This window comes from Meleagris gallopavo, chromosome 1, assembly GCF_905368555.1.
Source record: "Meleagris gallopavo chromosome 1, MGAL_WU_HG_1.1, whole genome shotgun sequence".
NCBI lineage: Eukaryota > Metazoa > Chordata > Aves > Galliformes > Phasianidae > Meleagris > Meleagris gallopavo.
The window spans coordinates 40,488,603-40,505,522 of record NC_139404.1 but is presented as its reverse complement, the minus strand read 5'-3'; the positions used below and the strand labels follow the sequence as shown (position 1 = coordinate 40,505,522).

Genomic DNA, 16,920 nt, shown 5'->3' with positions numbered 1-16,920 from the left:
ATATCAAAATGTAAATTCCAGTTATAACAAGCTGAACAATGTATTTTGATTTTTACGTATGTATCTTTACAGTTATTCATAAAGTATGCTTAATTCTGTGCAGAAATGCTACATCTAACATTTCAAATTATTATTGCTGGACAAGAAGTAACCATCAGCAGGTTTTCAGAGGTGTTGAATGGAAGCTGGTTTTACTTGGATTTTTATTTCATGTTTTACTTTTATTGGGTTTCCTTGATTTTGCATCAGTCCACATTTTCAGATACATATGTGCAAAAACTACGTAGCCTTTACAGAAGAAAATATTGTTCCTTCAGGTTTGTCTAATGACCTGTTAGAGACTGGGCTTGTAACACCTTACACTATCAATTTTCCCATAATTCTAACCTCAAAAGAAAAAAAAAAAAATTACTTCATGAATGGCCTGTACACTGTGAATAAGTATGTTTCAAACTATTTGTTAAATCATTTCCAGAAATCAACAAACTGCTTACTAACACTCAGGTTTTCAGTAATATTCATCTGCATGTTGTCTTTTAAGACTTTCTGGACTATATGGAAGCTTATGAAATCATTTATAAATTTTATATGCTCATATTGAGCATATAAAAAATCACGAGAATTAGTAAAAGTAAAGAAAATAGCATAGAATATTCTTTTGCTTGCTGTTGTTCATTTAATCTCTCATAAAATGCAAGTTTAAAATTTAAATTGCCCTTTGGAGCAGCAGCAACATTAGCTACACGCAAATGGATAGAGACAATGACATGAATTAGTATCTGTCATTCACAGCATAACTGCAATCATTTTAATTTTATCATAGTGGATGAATTGTGATTTATCTTTTTAAAGCTGTAAAAATGATGCAATTCATTACTTTACAAAAGGTAGCCCATTCCAGTAGAAGCAAATTCTCTTCTGAAATTTCTTTTCAATAGAAGAGAATAGTAAGCTTTTAAATTACGTGTATACATGGGACTTCATTCAGAATAATATATTTTAGTACATTGGAACTATCTTCAGCATCAAAATAAAATAAGTGGCATAAAATCATAGAAAAAAATTCAACTTGGAAAAGTCCTTGAGATATCACCTTATTTAATTACCAGTTCAAAGTAGACTTAATAGACAAGATTGTCCATGTAGAATATTGCTCAAGTTGGAACGAAAAGTACACTTTTTTTTTCATTGTTAAGCTACTAAACTGACTATATAGTGCCTTTATTTTATGTGTGCTGTAGAATCCATTATTACAAGAAAAGAAAAAAAGAAAAAAAGAAATGGCAGGTAATCATGAATTTAGAAAACATACTTTTTCACGTGCAGAGATGCTAGCTTGCGTTTGAAAGAATCAAAGCCAGATAACATGAATAAAACAATGGACATTCTAGAATGTTCATTTGTCTCAGTGTCCCTGTTTATGAACCTGACAAGCTTTTGCTGAAAGCTGGAAAACAAGAGCCTGCTATAATGAACAAGCAGTTTTACAGTCTACACACTGGGCATAGGTCAGCCTCATATTTCCGCACTGGAAGGTAAAAAGACTCAGAAGGTACAAGAAGATGGCCCAGGTATCGGGATTGGCACTAAGAGAATAAATGAATCATGCCATGCTGCTCTCAGTAAACATTAATACTGGCAGCAGACTTAAGAAGGAAAAATATTAAAAATTGAAAATATTCCAACTTTATTGGAATTTAAGACAGGAATTAAAACATCTGAATTTGTGAACTTTATGGGTTATATTTTACTGCCTTTTTTTTTTTTTTTTTTAAATAGTACAATAGTGCCTTTGGCTGGAACTTTGGAACTTGTCTGAAACCATCCTCCTCTCACCCCTCATCCCTCAATTTTACTGACTGAGAAGAATTTTCTATCTATATTAGCATCCACTCCCATCCCTCACTTTATCAGCCATCTCACCTTTCTCTCCTGGGAAAGAGACAGAGAAGTGTTATCAATAGTTTGGTTTCAGCACTTATACTCAGACAAAGGATAGCACAAAGCCTGAAAGTTTAGTTCCAAAAAACCAGATGACAGATGAGGAGAAACAAGCCTATAAGCCATCTCTCTTCTAACATCTGAAAACTTACTGAAGTAGGATTTTCTCTCTCATAAATACACCAGCTGTGATGTGAATAAATGACCAGAAGCCTAGGTAGCAAAGTTTAAGTGAAGAATAAATCACAGTGGTACCTCTGTTCCAGTATGGACTAAAATAACTACACCAAAGGGAGTAGTTCTTAACAGTACTGAATCCCAAGGAAGTCTATGCAGACTTGTAGGAAGGATGTCAATTATGGCATCATATATTTGTGATAGGAACTAGAACTAGTACAGGCTAGAGTATTAGAAACTAGTCAAAACTCATTTAATATGAATCATTGAGCAGATAGTAGACTGCAGAACTGATTAGGGACCAACATGGAGACAAAAATTCATATTCTACTGCCAAATCTCTCCATCATCCAATTTCTTATTGAATGTCTTTTCAGGCTTTGTAACTCAAAGAATTAAATGAAAGAAATACCAAATTCCACCACATAAAAGACAAACCAACATTTTTTTCATGAATGAAATATTCACCTGAAAAAAATTTCCACTACCTTCAATTACATTGACATCAGTGTGTTTTCTTGTGTTTATAAAGACGTTACTACAGATCTGACAGACATCAGTAATGCTTTTTCAGCTTATGCTGCTGTTATTAGAATGGATTTCAAAGCTGTGTATAAGTCCTGTCCTTTTGGCTAATAAGACACATTCTTCCACAAGCATAGTTCAGATCCTCAAGGCAAAATTCACCTCGAAAGTACCTTGTGTTTATATCCCTGGAGAAAACTAAACAGCTCAATTCTACTTTAAGTATCTATGTACACAATTCATCACTTCCTTCCCATAGTTTGGGTATGCCACTTATGTTTAAACCAATAACTGAACATTCATAATGAGGGGATAAAATTCAGAATTTCTTTTTAATGACTCACAATGTTTTTAAGAAGTTATCAGATTTTGAGATCTTGTTACTTCGAAGAAAACTGAGATATTTTTTCCCAGACTAACTGCAAGATTTTCCTTAACAGTTCTTGTATTTCATGTATTCAGCAGTTCAGAAAATGCATAGAATTGACAAGTACAAGAAAAAAAAGAGAGAGAGAGAGAGAAAGAGAGAAAGATATGGATTTTAATTGAGAAAACTCTTTCCCCATAGTAATTCTAATAAATTGAAATTTCTATGTCAAAGATCTAAACAGAAGCCAATAATATAAACTTTCTAATAATGTTCTTAGGTGCAAGATATATAGAGATCTGTCAGAAAAGCAAGGTAAATTAGGAAATTTTGCTGTATAACCTACTTACATTTGTATTCCAGAGGAAGGTTATCAGTGAGTGCATGCATTTAAGAATATCTGAGAATTTTTACTTGGATCTGGAAATGTTAGTAATACGTAGTAAAAATGCCTTTCCAGATCCTGAGACGGACATGCAGTGGGGATGTAACACTAACAGCTTGCCTCCAGTAGAAGTTGAAAACTCTAATCCAGACAGCTTTTACCAAACTCTCTACAAGACATCATGTGACAACACAGAACCATTTTTAATTCTTTCTAATTATGTTGTCACTTGTTGCTCAGGTAGAATTCTTCTGTTCTAATTGCAGTGGATCAGCCAAAATTAATTCTGAACTATTTTTCTTAAATTGAACTCTGCCCTGTGTCCAAGGACACATTTTGCTTAAAGGCTGGGCGGGAAATAACAAGGTCAGAGAAAAAGCTTATAGCTAGTGAAAAGTTGAGAAAAACAATCAGGCTGAAGCATAAAGATTGAAGAACCTATAAAGGCATATCAGTAGAGAACAGGAAGGGAATACGTAACTGGGGCAAAGAATGAAAGCAAATGTGGAATAAACAGAAGGAAAGACGATATTCTCAGAAAAAAATAAACAGTAATGTGAATTGGGAAACAAGCAAAAGGTAGTTTTAAAACAGGACTAATTTAGTGAGAAGAATAGAAAACACTTTTCATCTCCAAAAAGTGTGAAAATCAAGGATGACTAGCACTGTGTGCTCTAGCTATCGTGGGGCTAGTTTAGCTGGAGCTACAAATTTCTCTGTACTCAAAACGCACAGTAAATTTTGAAGAGATTAATAAGTCCAACTCTTCCGATTTGTTAAAAGTAGCTTTTAGACAGGAGTTGATTATTTCTATTTAGAAGCTCAAAGAGATACTCCTGAAGAAGTGTAAATCCAAAGCATGAGACATATAATTTGCAAATCCAGGGGACACCCATATGTTGTCATAGATTGCCACAACAAACCTGGGTCAAACACTATTTTTAATTTCAGTGCTTATGACCTAACTATTTATAAAGAAGGCATTTTAAATAAAATATTATAAAGTTTAAATTCTTTGATAACTCTTTTCTTCTCACAAAGAGGTTGTAATAGTTCAGCAATGGATTTAAAAAAACCAAACAACAAAACAATCCATACACAATCAAATTCCCTCACTAAAAATCACAGCTGAAACATTGCAGTAATTTTCAGGCCAAAGTCTTCCTGTCCCTTCACCTCAACTACTCAAAAGACTCCCAGGTGGTGCTGATTAACTCACTGTCAGAGCCAGAAGCTTTCCATAGGTGAGATGTGCTGGGATGTGGTCGCTCTTGGATCGCAGTGACTCCACGTACCAGTGCTCTGCTTCTGGCAGACGGCTCATTCTCATATAGGCTTCTCCTAAAGGGTCAAACAAATGCTAATGAGAATATCCCAAAATTTTTCAAGTTTCCCATATATTTATTATCTCATTTATAATTTTTTTTATTTACTAAATAGGCAAAGATCTTGGAAAGTGTGACGTACTTTGAATGTCGGCAATTAAAAATAACAGTAAACAGTCTCACTGAGACTTTTAAGTTACGGCCTCACTAAGGCTGAAAGAGTGTGGTTTAGGAAGCTTTGTAATAGAATTGCAAGAAGTAGCTTCAACTGCCAAGTTTCAGTTATAAGTCTCTAACAGAATTTTTATCACATCTGCTATAGAAAAGTTACTTCTTGCCATCAGTCTACATTGCAGAGCAGGGAGTAGAAGGAATAATATAGAATGCATTTGCAATTAACCATAGCACATCAAGAATCTAGACTTAAAAAAAAAAAATAAAAATAGGTAATGTTAAGAAAGCAGTCCTGAAACCATTTTGGAGGGAAAGTACGATACAAAGAAGCCTAATCTCCATAGGTAGTCAAATTAGGTCATCTGCCACAAAAATATTAAACTAGAATACAGAATTCTAATTTTAAAATTGCTACTCTTAGGAAGTTGCATATGAAAAGATCTGAGTTGGATTTTTTTCAAAATAAAACCCTTTACTGTGAGAGGCTGAGGCAGGCAATGTTGAAGAACACAATGTCAAAAGGACATATTGTGATATAGATAATTGCAGTTCTTAAGTTTCTGAGAAAAGATTTACTGTACTGGGAGGGCAAAGCTAAGAAACAATACAAAACAAATCCAAGAAACAGTACAATCCAATTTCTTGAAAGTTGGAAATAAGCAGTATCAACAAGTACATAGTGGTGAAGAAAAGCAGCTTTCAAATTAATTCTCTGCATCTCCCTCTTTTGGAGAGGGTCTAGAGGAGGGCCACAAAAATGATCCAAGGGCTGGTGCAACTCTCTTATGAATATAGTCTGAAGAAACTGGGCTTGTTCAGCCTGAAAAGAGAAGGCTGTGAGAAGACACCACTGTAGCCTTCCAGTATTTAAAAGGAATTTATAAGGATGAGGGAAATCAACTTTTTACATTGGTAACAGTGATAAGACAAGGGGAAATGGTTTTAAACTAAAGGAAGGGAGATTCAGATTCGATGTCAGGGGGAAGTTCTTCACTGAGAGAGCAGGTGAGGTGCTGGAACAGGTTGCCCAGAGAGGTTGTGAATGCCCTCTCTGGAGGTGTTTAAGACCAGGTTGGATGGGATGGGGGGCAATCTGATCTAGTATGTGACCTATGGCTGGCAACCCTGCCTCTGGCAGGAGGTTGGAACTTGATCCTTGAGGTCCCTTCCAACTCAAGCAGTTCTATGATTCTATGATTACACAGCTCTTTTGCTCTAGGTGTATATAGCTCTAGGTGCCCATTCCCAACTGAACAACTGAAAATGCCCACTGCAGTGTGCTGATTTCATCACTAGATTTTTTTTTTCCTATATTTGTCATAAAACACAGAAATCCTTGGTGAAATGTGGCAGAAGTTTGAGTTTCCAGATGTATGGGAATTGCTGTCACAGCCTATATCAATGATTGAGCACATGGTGAAGGGACACAGCCAGCCCTGGGAGCACATGTGAAAGCAATGCACCTGTGGGACCAGAAGGGGTGGAATCTGGTTCTTCCCCTCCCTAAGTCTCATTTAAGAGCTGGCAGCTACAAGGGAAGGATCTCCCTCCTTTTGGAGTATTTGGAGTATTTTGGAGTATTTGGTGAGCCCTGATCCTTGGGACAGATAAGCAAATCCTTCTTTCTTTAACTGAGTTACAGCCATTGCCCTTTTTTGGGTAATTTAGAACTGGTTATCTGCTATCACCATTCCCCATATTGGAATTAGTCAGAATTTGCACTATCCAAGGCTAAGGGAGGCCAACGTGAATTTTATCAGAAAATAGAATGTTTCCAAAAAAGGGTGCAGGTCTGTACATCTAGTAGACCAGGATTTCTAATTGAAGGGTCTACTTAGCATTCTGTATTCATATCCTATTCTCAATATCTGATTGCATACAGAATTGGCTGATGTTTCAGCCCCAGCAGTACCCAACTCATTCTATTGCTGGTCCAATAGAGTTTTGCTGGCCAAGCTAGAAGAACAACTCCAGAAGAGCCCAAATCAAACCAAAACCAAAAAACATCCAAGCTGGGGAAAAAGCAACAGCAAACACAACACGAATGCTCCCCAAAACCTGTGATCAAATTCAGAGATATTAACAACATGGTAATGTTTTTTCTCCACTATACTGACACTCACAAATAAGTAACATAACATTATGCAGAATATATCTTATTACGCACAAAAAAAAAGTCAAGAAATCAAGCGTATATATACATCTATATAAGCAAACTTTCTATATTTCTCCAGATTCTTTGGGAAAGATTGTCTCTGAAAATACCACATAAACAACAAATGCTAAAATTACCCCTGGATAAATTAATTAAGAATAAATAAATAATAGTGATAGTAGTAAACATTAAATATCTATATTAACTAGTAAGAGAGAATCAGTTTGCTACCATCTGTTTCCTCAGAAACTTGACTTTATACTTGATAATGAAGTGTAATGCAAGTTTAATGCAAAGCTTCCAATTAGAAAGCACATGGCAGGTTTAGTATATACTGTGTATTATTAATTAAGGGCCATTTGTATGAAAACATCTTTCTTTCTTTCCAGACCTATCTATGTGGTTCTAGATTAACCTCCCACCTGCTGACTTCTGATTTGCTTGGTTTCAATATAGATAACAATTCTTGCAGTACCACAGCAGCCAGACTTCTATGAAACTCAAGCCAAAGTCATCTGCTTGTAGGGAACACAGCAGACTTATCAACAAGTACAGTGAAGCCATGCTGTAAGAGCAAAAGCTTCTGCAAAAGCACTGTGCTTCTATAGGTTCCACATACTCACAGTTTCAGATTAAGAGCATAAATTTTTCTCTTAGGACTTCAAAAGATAATGGCTATAAAGACAACTGAAAAGAAATCTCTCTGTAAAGGAGACAACGCAGGGTAAATATGCTTTGTATTATCCTTGTATGTGTAATTATCTGCCACTGAAATATCTGGATGGTAAAACTGTAACACAGAAAAGGCCAGAACAGAGCAGAACTCAAAACAGCAAAGACAGAGGTGCACTGTAAAAAGGAAAAGCTCTACTATGAAATTTTAGTCATAATTTAAATTTCATTTTTCCATAATTTCTTTGAATTGGGAATATAAAGAGGTGGTCTTAGAAAAAAAATGGAAACCTCTGCTCATGTGTACTGCAATACCATAATGAGTCTGTGTCCTTCCCAATGCAGCTGCACAGATCTCTTGTGCAAATTAAGGCTGCAGATGTGCTTACCATGAATGCACAGCATATATGATTTCCTTCTTTTTTCCCCTTAGGTATCAGTGCATACAATAACATAATAAATCTAGGAGCATAGTTTGCTATAGTGTATTGATGTGTAGGATACACTACAAGAGATTCAGTCTTGGTGATAAATATGCACTGCATGCACATCTTCTCTGAAACAGCTGAAGCATGTGAGCTTAATGAGCATCACAATCTGCATAAACTAAGCATATTGTACTTTTTTTTCTTTCAAAGAATAATCTCCTTGAAGATTTCAAGAAATGCACTGTATTTTAAGTGGGTTTTTGATGGATAGGAGCCAATACACATTTACTTTGAGCAGATTCTTCCAGGCCTCAATTAGCCAAAGCAAAGCCTTTGATCTGATTTAATTAGACCAGTAATCTACTTTTGAAAAAAATATACCTGAAGTAGAAAACAGATATAAACAAAGGGCAAAACAAAATAGTTGCACCACAAAACAGCATGGACTTAGCACAGCTGTTTCCTGTTACACAAAGACTTCCAGAGAATGGAAAGTATTGACAGAAATGGCAGCACTGAGCTCACCTGAGACAGATAAGCTCATTTTCATTTTCCAACAGATGTGCAAACAGCAGTAAACTGTAAGTGTACAAACTGACCAAGAATTCATAACTGAACTAGTGATTGTACTCTTCATTATTTTATTTTTGTTGTCAGTATACCATAGACATTTTACCAGAACAGGTTGTTGTTTTTGTTTTTTTTTTTTAATGTTCTTTATAGAAATACTTTCCATTAGAATCACGCCTAACTGGGATTTCTGTAGTCCATTTTCAGCACTGGATTATATTTTTAGTCTACCAATGCCTCTTTTCATAGAAAATCCTATGTGTTAAAAATAAATATACGACAGGCTTAGACTCTTGGCCCTTTCAGAAATCTGTCTAAGAAAATAAAAGCATTTCACAAGAAATTATAGTTCAATGGCCCAAAGAGAGAAAACTAAGAAAATCTGAGAACCTGACAAAAAAAAAACCAACAACCCCAAACTGGTCTCAAATGCTGCATCCACAGTTCCCTCAGCAACTCAGTGCTGTAACTTTCATACCCAGTTTGAATCCCTCACATGAATAAAGTGAAAAAACAGGAAAAGGGTCAATCAGCCCAGAGATTTACACACATTTTTGAGCAGCAGATGTGAACTATAGAAGTCTGCTAAGTTTGGGTATGGTTAGGATGGGGCTTGAAGGGGGAGAAGGGAACAAAATCTTTTACACTTCTTACTACTGGAGTCAACTCCATTCTTATTCTAGATCATCGAACAAAATAAACATATGAAATAAAAAAATCCTTTTTTTATAACAAAGATAATCTAACAGGAAAAAATGTGTTCACAGTGTACATTTAGTAAGCAATTACCAGCAAAGCTTTATAGAGGAACATAGTAAGTACACTGATGGTTGGAGCTCAGACAAGTGGAGGTACCACACTCCGCACAAGATATGACATGGGATATCCATTTCACAGCTTAATCATCTTTGGCTCTTAAAAAGTAAGCCTTGCACAGTATGAACTGTAAAACTACACCAACGAAAGTGTTTCTTGGAGTACTGAACAACATTTAAAAGTAATTCAATAAAAAAAACCATTTAGTGGGAGTGGGGGGACAAATAGGATAGGAACCTTAACCATATTAACAGGTTTGTACAAACAGCCACATCCACTCAAAAGCATAATCAAATAAAGTGATAGTTATGTTACAATCATCAACACAAAAAGTCTCTCTACATGCTAAGCCTCCATGCTTACGATACAAACTTCTGCACCAGATGTAAAATCTGGCTCCCTTTTCCTTTTCTGTACCTGGCTTTCACTATAGTATGATTTGTTTTCTGTCCATGTGCAATATAGCAGATTAGCAAGGAGAAATCTAAACTGTGCATCATTAACCATTTCACTCCTGCAATGCTAGCTTCTTTTGTAACTTGCATTTCTCTCATTAAAAAAGGTTTGAAAAACTTTGCATGAAACACACTTGAAAATAGACATTCAGATGTTAGTCAGCAAGAGCAGATGAAGTATGAACACAACATTTATCTTTATGACTTTATCTTGCCAGCTTAAACCTGACCACCACCACTCCAGCATCTCTGTTGTTATATTTTCAATATTAAAATAAAGCCTTCATGCCCCACCTCACACCAATTCACTGGCAGGAGTACAAATTACTGTAGCAGGTGGGCCAGCGTGGTTTTAATGGCAATGTAATACAATCAACTGTACAATATCAGATTTCAAGAACGCAAAAGACATCGAGAGCAATGGCTGATCCTTAAGCAATCCTAATATTGGCATTAAAGTGTTCAAGATCCCACAGGGACTATTTTATCTTTTGACCCTAGGTTTTAATTGAAACTTTAAACAAAATATATTACCTATTTAATGCAGCTGAGCTGGACTCTGGCCTTTGTAGTGCATGCTGTCATGCCAAACAAATTAATCTGTGTAACCTTAGTACGTACTTTTTAATTTACATCAAAGAAATATGACATAGAGAAAATAAATATTGAGCCAACCCTATACAGCCTGTTGAATAATTATTTTGTTTCTAGTTTTAGAGTTTAATTTTTAGCTGTTTGGAGTTCTTTAAATTTAAAAAAAAAAAAAAAAAAAAAAAGGTTTTACTTCTTGGTACAAAGCCAGAGAAACATATGGTTTCTTTAGCCGAGTTGTTGCACACCTGGCAAAATAAATCACAGCAACAGGAGACCAAAATCTACTTTGCAACTTTTCATATGCACAAACTTAGCATACTTGATGCAGGTCTTCTGGCCTTTTGTATAATGATAAAAATGCAAAATCAAACGGATGGTTTGCTTCTTGAAGCCCAATATTTTTTCCTCGTTTAACGGGAAAGTTACTTTTTAAAGTTTTAAAGAATGAGTCAGCTGGACAGACTGGCACACTAGAGGAATGAGTCCCTGAGCCTGGCAGAGCAAAAGGCCAATAGAAGCAAGTGCAGGAAAAGAACTGTAAGACAAACAGGGAAAGCAGGTGGTGTAAAGGCTTAGCGCTACTGGAGTGCTAATGCTGCCGCACTTGGAGTGCTGGAGCTCAAAACCTGATTCATTCAAATAGTTCATCTTCTATTTTTCTTCGTGTATTTTATCTACATTATACATGGAAAAAAGCCTTCATAAAATCTTCACTGAAATAATCAAATAGTTATTAGAAATTAAAGGAAGTACTGTTTTCTTAGATCACATGCCAATATCTGACACTGAACCAAGCAGAGCTACTGCCAGATACTGGAATACATCAATCATAACGATTACTGCAGCAGATATATAATCCTCAAACTGTAACTACTCTTCGCTTCCATGATAAGCCATGAAGACCCTCTCCACATGTCTCGACAGGGAAGGATCCTTCCTTCCTGCACAGGTAGGGAGCACACCCCAGCTGCTCCCCCTTCCTCCTCAGCACACAGTGAATGGGCACAGATCAGAGACAGCTTCATGCAGCACCAAGCACATGAGACAGGACTGGCCTATTTCACTGCCTCAGAGTCTCCTAATTAAAGGCAAGCAGTAGCCAGACAAATTTATGTAAAGCTGTATATCAAAGGTAATGTTATGATGAGAGTGTTTATAACTTTGTCTTGAACATCAAAACAGAAATAAACAATCCAGTCAGCTCTCTGGTACCCAGTGGCACTGTATGAACTGCAGAGCAGATGCACTCCTGATAATGGATGTGTTCGCCTTGTTCTCTTGTCACATTCGATGCAAAGAGGTGACTGAATTGGCGTTTAGGATATATCTCACCCAACTCAAGCTAGCAAATCTAAGCCAGCCATCTCAGCTCCTTTTACAGAAGAAGTATGCTTGCAGAGGATTTTTCACGTAAACTAAAATAGGTGTTTAAGACAGGTGGGCTAAATTACTCCCCAGAGGTATCTTTTCTTTCCACAGGATAAACCGAGCACAGCTACCCAGTTCTGACATTCTATCTGACCTTTACACTGTTACAGACAGGAGAGAACAGTCTGATTTAATTTGTCTAACTGCAGTATGAGTGTTCATGTGGACACACCCAGGACAGCTTTAAACAAACCGGCTGTTAACATAGCTGCACTGAGCCCAGTTGAAGTCACCATCTGGCTCTTCACCTAGCCTCTTGGATTGCCTCTGCAATAGAGCCAATAAGCCACACCTCAGCAACGAACGTGAAGCAAGTCCTGGTTTCTCTGCAAAAGCTGCAATCACAACAGCAACCAAAATACAAATATACACCATGTCCAGGATAAGCTATACTTTACAGAGCCCCATAATATCCTGAAAGAGGCTATGGTAAGCTCAGCTGGCCCTGACTTGTTATGCCACCAGGATACTTGTGGCTGTCAGCAGCTGCCTAAAGGCAGGGGAGCCCAGCACGCACACTGAGCAGTGGAGGGAGCATGTGTAGCACCAGCCAAGCCTGGGCAAAGGACTGAGCTGGTCTTTGTGCTCACTGTCACCTTGTGAGTTAATACATGCAAATCCCAGAAGTAGAGTGAACTTGGACTTTGTGGACTGAGGAAAGGATAAAGAAAGCTGAGAAAGACCTCCTGAATCTAAAAAAGTAACCAATAGAAAAAGAAGTAATATATTAAAGAACCTTTTAGGTCATTATGATTCTAAAGGGAGCACCTATTCATGGGAAAGAAAAAGGGTGACAGAGGCCTTATAATGAAACAACCATGATGTGGGAAACAGCATTGGTTTTCATCTTGTAATTTCTGCATTTCTGACAGCACTTTCATCAGAACTATGAAATATATATCTGTACTAAAGAGGGCAATCAAACTTCTGAGGGTTTGCTGGAGCCCTGCAGTACATCAAAAGCCACTATAGACACCAATAATAAGCAGATGTTTAATTCCCATAGAGCTATGACTGCAGATAACCCCATCAAATCCATCAGTAAATCCTGATAAATAAAAATGATAAAGCAGTAGTTATAGCTAAGACTTTCCAAGAAAAAAAACATGCGCAAATTTTAGCCATTTGTATTAATCTGGTAGAGCTCAGAACTTAGGAAGAAGTAAATCTGCATTGAACTGTATGAATTGTTAAGAAGACATTAGATACTTTCTCATAGTGACAAATATTTAGTTCAGCATTTACAGAGATTTGCAAATATGTAGCATCAGTTACAACCAGAGTTTCAGAGTACTTTTCCCATGTCCAAGAACCTGTAAGGAGCTACTGAAAGAATTTTCCAAATAAGTAGAGTGAGTGGTGCCTCCTTTTGACAGCTGTGTTAACCAATACACAGCCTTGCCTTTTTGGCATGAGGAATCCTATTTTTTACTGTTCCACTTCAAACTATTTCAAATGCATCTTAAGACTTTTCTTTCTCAGATAAGAGCTTGCAGAATCTACTTATCAGATGCTGAGGTGGGTTAGTAGAAACACATACTTCTTTAATAATAATTCCACTTAAAACATCTCAGGAACAATTAAGAACCTTTCCTCTTTTTTGCAGATCTGAATAGTACAAATAATACATTTTTTTTTCCTGTTACTTGTTTAATGTGTTTTGTGTAAAGATATGATTAAGAATACTATCTTATTAAGAATACTACCGTATTAAATGAAATTTTGTTATTAGGATCACTTTCCAATCCATTTTCTATAAAGCAAATGCAAACTCAGTTTCAAAGATAAATAAATAAGAGATTAAAAAAACCTGAATACTCTTAGATATCCAACAGTTGATAGTCTGTCTAGTCATGCTTCACTCAGCACTATATTAACTGGCATGTTAATATAGTTTGGTTAGTATCTACTGAAAGCAACTGTTTTGTTGTTATCAGCTATTCTGAAGCAGTAACAATATACTTACCCATCATGTTGTATAAGCTCTGTGGTGCAAACTGCCTTGGCATTTTCTGTATTGCTTCTTTGTAAACAGTTAGAGCATCCTGAAGAGAGAGACACACATGGGACAAATCATTAGTAAAGGACCAATTTCAAAAGTGGTTTTACATATAAATTATAAACAATCTATCTTCTCCAAATAAAGAGATGCAGAGGAGAAAACACATCTGCATCATAAATATCACAGAACTTTCACATTTCTCATATACAAAAGTTATACAAATTCAGTGAAGCTTGTTGGCAAGAGATCAAACTAGTTCCATTGATACAACTCCTTTCCCACATGAAAATGTAAGGAAAATTTCTTTAAATTCCTTGAAGACTCATGAGTTTATGAATGTATATAAAATTCTATATGCTAGTAGACAATATAGGATAATACCAAATAGTAGACAAAGGATTTTTTGATGACTAAGCTACAGTAAGTTATCTAAAAATAAAGAAATTATTTTCTACCACCAAGGAATAACAAAATATAAGCAAAAGCACAAGCGAAATTTTGCTCCACAGAATGAGATCGAATATAGTTAGGAATGCCAAAACCATTTTTCCTTCATAAACATGCTGTGCTTTGAATTACCTCATTATGTACCTATGATTCATTCAGCACTTAGGATGCTTACTGGTCAGTCTGTTTGCTATGCATCGCTTTCCACGTCATCCCATCAAATAGTCACAGCTTCTGACAACTGAAATGTGATTGAAAAATCTAAATGTATGATCAAGCCTGGATCAGACTGCTATGACCACCAGGCGGAAACCCAATGTTTTCAATTTTTAAAATCTCTTGTATCATCCAGGCATTGCATTCTACCTCTACACTCTGTCGGCCACGCAGGCAATATGCTGCTGTTCTCTTATCTTTATGGATGTATCAGCTGTCTGTGCCTGTTTTAACCAATTAGTAACTGCCATCTGACAGAGCTGGATTCAGCAGTCAGATGATAGAGAATCTCTAGAGCATGTGAATGTTTGATCTTAAACAACCAAGTTAGCTCTCACAGTCAGAGAAAGTTACATGGATCAAAGCCATGTGTAACTCCTGTGCCGAAGTATCCTTGGCAATGCAAAGAGAATGACTTTCTTTGAAATACTGTGAGGTGAAAATTCAAGCAAATAACCAGTTTTAAAAATTTCCTAGGGAGACTGGAGAGGAAAGCAGCAGTCACGTGTAAATGAGATAGATGTGTTGGGTGCCATGTATAACTACCTATAAAAATTCAACTTGGCACTTACGCCAAATTATCTCAAAACAGCACTGGGATTTTAGCATACATAACAAACTGGGATGCTTCCAATAACTGAAGGTTTGAATTGTTTCAACTAAGTTTAATTCTTGGAAACATTAATGCATTTTAATAACTAAAGATGGACACACTATTTTGAAGTAAAAAGCCAATATGCATTAGGTCAGTTGGACTGTAGCAGCCTAATTCTTTTCCCAGCAATAGGGACAAAGACAAATAGAATGAATTAGCACATAATCAGATGTGATCACTGATAATACCAATTCTGACACCAGAACATCACACTGCAAATTAACATCTTCCCACCCATGGTTGTAGAGAATAACTACTCTCTGCAGAGAATACTAATCATGATTTGGTGAAATTCAGTCAATTAATGCCTATGTTGTGTTTTGACAGTCTGGATGGAAACAGTGGGCCATTATTTGTGCATGCTATTGTAGACAAATCTGGAATGTTACCTCATAGTGTCCTTGTTCATGAAAAAGTTTTCCTAAATTATAAAGACAACTAGTAACAGAGCTTTTATGAGCATGAGGATCTTTCAAATTTTCATCAGGGATCTCTGAACACTTTAGGAATGTCCTCCTGGCTTCCTCTGTCTTCCCTTGGTTCATCAGGATGATGCCAGTATTTAGATAGGCAGCTGTGAAGATGGAAAGAAATGTCATATTTTTAAAGTAATATCAGAAAGAGATCCTGTTACTATCTAATTTGCTTTTATATAATATAAATCAATTGCTGCTATAAAGAGGAACAGGTAAGAAGGAAGGAAAGGAGAATAGAGGCTAGAAAAGGGAATACTGGTTAAGTTGTGCACTCCATGTCATTCCTCTTCTTAGGAGTGTATCAAGCACATGCTGTCAATGCTTGAAATGTTGAAAACTTGTATTTTTTAATAAAAATATATAGATATGTCTATGCATATATACGTGTACACACACACAGACATATGGAAGATTCAATATTTCATCTACAAAAAATCACTTAAAAAGTATTTACTTAATTTTGGAACAACACTTAAGTTTGGGCAACACTTTACGGGTTATTTCCATTTTTTCCATATAAGAAAAGAAAAATTAAAAGACTTAAAAAATATTTATATTATTCACTTACACCACTTAGTAAAATAATCAGAGACTGGCTCTAAGAAAGAGATAACAGGAGCCTATAAATTTGGGCAGAAATATCTACTGATAACAATGCCAGAGCAGAAACATTTTAAGTTCTACCTGTGTTGTCCAGTGTTAAATCCCTATCTGCTTCTTCCCTTCACCACAGTAAATAAAACCACTGTAAAATTTCACCACAGTAAAACAATGTTTCCAGCTGGAAAGGGTGAAATCTCTTCTTTCACTTCCAGAACAAAAAAATTGAGTGGGGAAAAAAAAAATATATATATATTAAAGAGCAGGAAGATATCCTTTAAAATGCTTATCAATGTCATGCAAGCTTGTTGAGCTGAAATACTTACAAGCTAACGTGGGTCTGCTACCAATAGCCAGTTTATAGTAATGCAATGCCTCTGAAAACCTGTTGTTTTCCTGAAGAAGTAATCCTCTGCACACAGACGAAAGAGAAAAAGAGAGGGAGGAAAGTTATTCAAAGTGTAATTTCAAAACATATTTTATGTCTTATCGTATCAAATTAAACATAAATA

The 16,920-nt window shown here is 36.1% G+C and overlaps 1 protein-coding gene across 1 annotated transcript in view; it reads right to left on the bottom strand.

Annotated features, from left to right (window-relative positions):
- Positions 1–16,920, bottom strand: part of TMTC2 (transmembrane O-mannosyltransferase targeting cadherins 2) — a 235,291-nt gene that overhangs the window by 48,086 nt on the left and 170,285 nt on the right. The window contains exons 5-8 of the mRNA XM_085222126.1: positions 16,735–16,820; positions 15,722–15,906; positions 13,979–14,057; positions 4,615–4,736 (exon numbers count right to left, since the gene is read on the bottom strand). Coding sequence (XP_085078252.1) covers positions 4,615–4,736; positions 13,979–14,057; positions 15,722–15,906; positions 16,735–16,820 — 472 coding nt within the window. The remainder of the gene's footprint in view (positions 1–4,614; positions 4,737–13,978; positions 14,058–15,721; positions 15,907–16,734; positions 16,821–16,920) is intronic.